The 4,200-nt window shown below is 40.7% G+C and overlaps 1 protein-coding gene across 1 annotated transcript; it reads right to left on the bottom strand.

Annotated features, from left to right (window-relative positions):
- Positions 1-557: 557 nt before the first annotated feature.
- LOC106408225 lies at positions 558-2,315 on the bottom strand. The gene is made up of 2 exons (XM_048749746.1): positions 1,881-2,315; positions 558-1,793 (listed from the first exon to the last, which is right to left on the bottom strand). Exons 1-2 carry the CDS (start codon positions 2,313-2,315, stop codon positions 558-560), a joined length of 1,671 nt encoding a protein of 556 aa, XP_048605703.1.
- Between the last annotated feature and the right edge of the window lie 1,885 nt (positions 2,316-4,200).

The raw sequence follows: 4,200 nt of genomic DNA, 5'->3' as shown, positions 1-4,200 counted from the left end.
TATATTGCACTGGACCACCTAAAGCAGTTTCGTCTGCTAAATGTACGGCCAGATGTTCCATAACATCGAAGAACGACGGTGGAAAAATCTTCTCCAAATTGCAAAGCTTCACCACAATGTTTTCTTTCAAAATGGCAACATCTTCGTGCTTAAGTATCTTCGCAGATATATCACGAAAGAAGAGTTCTATCTCTACAAAAAAATAAATAGGAGTTAGTCAATAATAACACATATCAAACTAATTATTAAGATTATGTACCTGAAATGGCAATGTGAACACTTTTGGGAAGTAATTCCTTAAACGCAAATGGGAGAATTCGCTGCATAATGACGTGACAATCATGACTTTTCAGACCTGAAATCTTGCTATTCGTCTCGTCTATACACCTACTAAACTTTGAAGCGTACCCATCTGGAAATTTTATATCATTTTTAAACCATCGCAGAAATTCTTTTTTTTCCTCCTTCGACAACTGGAATATCGGGACTGGCATCGTTCCATCATCCTTCATATGTAACTCAGACCGTCTGCACAAATCAGGTAGATCCATCCTCGACTATGCATTATCTTTTGGCTTCCCGGAAACATTAAGCACCGTGTTGATAAGATTATCAAAGAAAATTTTCTCAACGTGCATGAAGTCCAGGTTGTGGCGAAGAAGAAGGTTTTCCCAATACGGCAACTCCCAAAAGATACTTTTCTTCACCCAATTGTGGTCTTTGCCGTAGCCGTTTATAGTGCTCGCAGGTTTCTCGTGTCCATTTCCTCCACAATCGACAGTTTTCTTCAGTCCTTCGATGTTGTTGATTCTTTCGCGAAGAATTTCTTCTCCCGTCAACCATGGTGGAGGATCATCAGTTACCGTCTGCCCCTTTCGAAAAGCTTGGACATTTCTTCTGTAAGGATGCTCCCTAGGCAAGAACATTCTATGGCAGTCAAACCAGCTATGCTTCCTTCCATGTTGCAACCAAAAAGACTTTGTATCATCAAGACAATATGGACAAGCTAAACGGCCTTGAGTCATCCATCCGGACATCATGCCGTAAGCGGGAAAGTCATTAATTGTCCACATTAGTGCGGCTCGCATCGTAAAATTTTGCTTCTTCGAGACATCATATGCTTCGACTCCATCGCTCCACAAACTTTTTAGTTCTTCAATTAACGGCTGCAGATAGATATCAATGCTCTTCTTTGGATGCCTTGGCCCAGGAACTAGTACTGATAAAAAGAAATATTCTCTTTTCATACACATACCAGGAGGTAGGTTATATGGGGTTACGATGACGGGCCAAACCGAGTGGGATTCACCGCTCATACCCACTGGATTAAATCCATCCGTTGCTAATCCTAGATAAACATTTCGACTTTCCGCAGCAAAATCAGGATATACCTTGTTAAAATGCTTCCACGCTGCTGCATCAGAAGGGTGGTGCATTTCTCCTTCTAGCGACTCATGTTCTGCGTGCCATCGCATTTGTGATGCAGTAGCCTCTTGTTGGTAAAAACGCTTCAACCTCTCCGTAATAGGCAAATAGAACATTCTCTGTTTTGGACGCCTTTTTCCTTTTCCATGGTTCTTCTGGTGATATCTATCTTTTCCACAAAACTGACACACCAACAGCTCGCGATCTTCTTTCCAAAATAACATGCAATTATCCTCACAAATATCAATCTTCACGACAGGGAGACCAAGCGACTTCATCAGCTTCTTCATCTCATAATATGACTCAGGAGCTATATTTGGTTGTGGAAAAACATCTCTAAAAGTTTGTGATATCTCATCCATACATGACTACGCCAAATTATGATCAGTAATTACTTTCATTAAACGAGATGCCAAGTATAGTTGAGAAATATCTTCAACACATCCATCATATACTGGTTGATTAGCGGCTTCGAAAGCTTCAAACACTCCTTCTTCATATTGCTCTTCATTGGGTTCCTCCATCAAATTCTCCGGTATTTCAGTTGACCCAAAGTCTCCTCCAGGAATGTTCTCTTCATATGGCCCGTCTGCATATCTTGCTTCATCTCCCATAAATTGACCTCCCGTCGATGATTCTCCAGCGTCATAGTAGGTTTCTCCATGGCTTGACCATACATAATAATTACTTTTGAAGCCGACTCGGTAAAGATGGCGAGATACGGTTCTTACATCACGTTGTTTTCGGTTTCCACAACTTACACAAGGACATAGCATGGTTTTTCGCTCCATGAATGAACTTTGACTCGAGGCAAAGGCGATCAAAACTTCAACACCTTCGCTAAACTCTATCGAAACATTATTATCAACTGGATCAATGTGTCGATCCATCCACTCTCGATTTTGAAAATAATAAGACATTGAAATCTCTCTCTTTTTTTTTCTTTTGGGAAAAATGGTTTGATATCACGATTGTTGTTATGGTTTGCAATGTGATAGAACTCTCGTGGGTTTGCTTGCTTATATAGAAAAAAACTTGCCACGTTTCTGCCATGATTTGCCACGATATTTGCTACAATTTTTGCAACGAATTGCCACTAAAATTGCTACGGTTTTGCTACGATTTCGTGGAAAATATTAGAATCTTTTCTGCGCCCAACCAGACGGATGTGATTGCACTGAGAAAGCTTGTCACGAAATTGCCCACGAAACATTTTCTTGGCTTCAGTTTTTTGTATTTATCACTGCCTTATGTGAAGGATTGGATTGATGGGATTTTATTTTCGGTGGGCTAGCCACGGCTTGCTACGATTTTGTTCGTGGCAAGCTTATTTTTTGGTTTTTTCTGGCCGACTAAGATAAAATAATAATATATGTCGATGCCCACATTGAAAACGTAGGAGAAAAGTGCCACGAATATATTCGTAGCAATTTCGTAGCAATCTTTGCTACGTTTTGCCAGCAAAGCGCCACGTTTTCTTTTTTTGTAGCATATCGTAGGTGCATCGTAGCTTTTACGTTTTTGCTGCGAAATTTACGTGGCATGTTCGTGGCTGTAGTGATGTTTTTTACTAGTGTAACCTGAATACACAGAGGACACTTCCGACCTCCGCTGTCTAAGATCTAACTTCTAAGAGAGCCATCGCCGGCGACTTTGAAACCAAATTCAGCGGAAGCAACAGAGCAACCGGAGCCAGTGGCGGATCTACATGGTGTGTGGGTGGGGCAGCTGCCCACCATGAATTTGTAATTTTAATGTACTTTTAGTCAAGTTTTTTTAATTTTCCCTTGTTGAAATTTCAAAGTTATAAAGGTTTGGACAATGAATCATAGTTTTGCCCCCGATCAAATCTTGTTCTAGATCCGCCTCTGACCGGAGCCAACCACAGAACAAAGGCAGTTGAGTAAGAGAAACTTCCAAAGATCAAATAGGATCGGTTTGATTGGATCCAAAACGTAAAAGGGCAACAAAATCTTCATACCAGCACATGCATCAACATGTGTGACCTAATTCTCGAAAATTAATGCACGGTGACTCATACTGATTCTGTGAACAAAACCGTGAGATCTTGATCCATATGAACGACGAAAGACGGTTGCTTCCTAACACTGTGTGCTAGACTATCCGCCTTCAAATTTTGCGTCCTTGGTACATAGATGATCTCTGATCTGAGAAAAACTTTCTTCAGGATCATGATGTCTTCTAAATAACTTGCAAATGCTGGCCACTCTTCTGGTTCCGAAACCATCTTCACCAATTGAGAGCAATCTGTTGCAAACGTGACCTGAAATTGACGTAAGTTTCTCATACATTCCATTGCCCAAATTAAAGCTTCTATCTCCGCATGTAGAGGAGATAAACAAGCCCGGACATTTCTCGCCCCCAATAAACCATCAAATCCTTCTAGAGTACTTAGCCAACCTTGTCCGGAATAACTATCATTCTCCTTCCATGAACCATCTGTGAAAACACCATCTTCTTGGAATCGATGGAAGAGTCGTGGTCTCGACTTGTGGGACTATCCTGTCGCGGTTCAAACTTGTGCTTCAGCCCAAAGTGTTGACTCTGTTTCTGCCAGTTTAAGTGTGTCTCTAGGATCAATATCCAGATTACTAAAAACTTTATTATTTCTTCCATTCCAAATATACCAAAGTATCCACGCAAACTGATGATCATCCATCTGTGGGAAAACTCTCCAGAAGAGATGATCCATATTTGTGAAAAGGGAACTTGTTGGAAAAATAGATGGATTTGATGGTATTTTTTTAGAGAGCC

This window comes from Brassica napus, chromosome C3, assembly GCF_020379485.1.
Source record: "Brassica napus cultivar Da-Ae chromosome C3, Da-Ae, whole genome shotgun sequence".
Classification (NCBI taxonomy): domain Eukaryota; kingdom Viridiplantae; phylum Streptophyta; class Magnoliopsida; order Brassicales; family Brassicaceae; genus Brassica; species Brassica napus.
The sequence above is the reverse complement of the archived record's forward strand: the minus strand, read 5'-3'. Positions and strand labels throughout refer to the sequence as shown.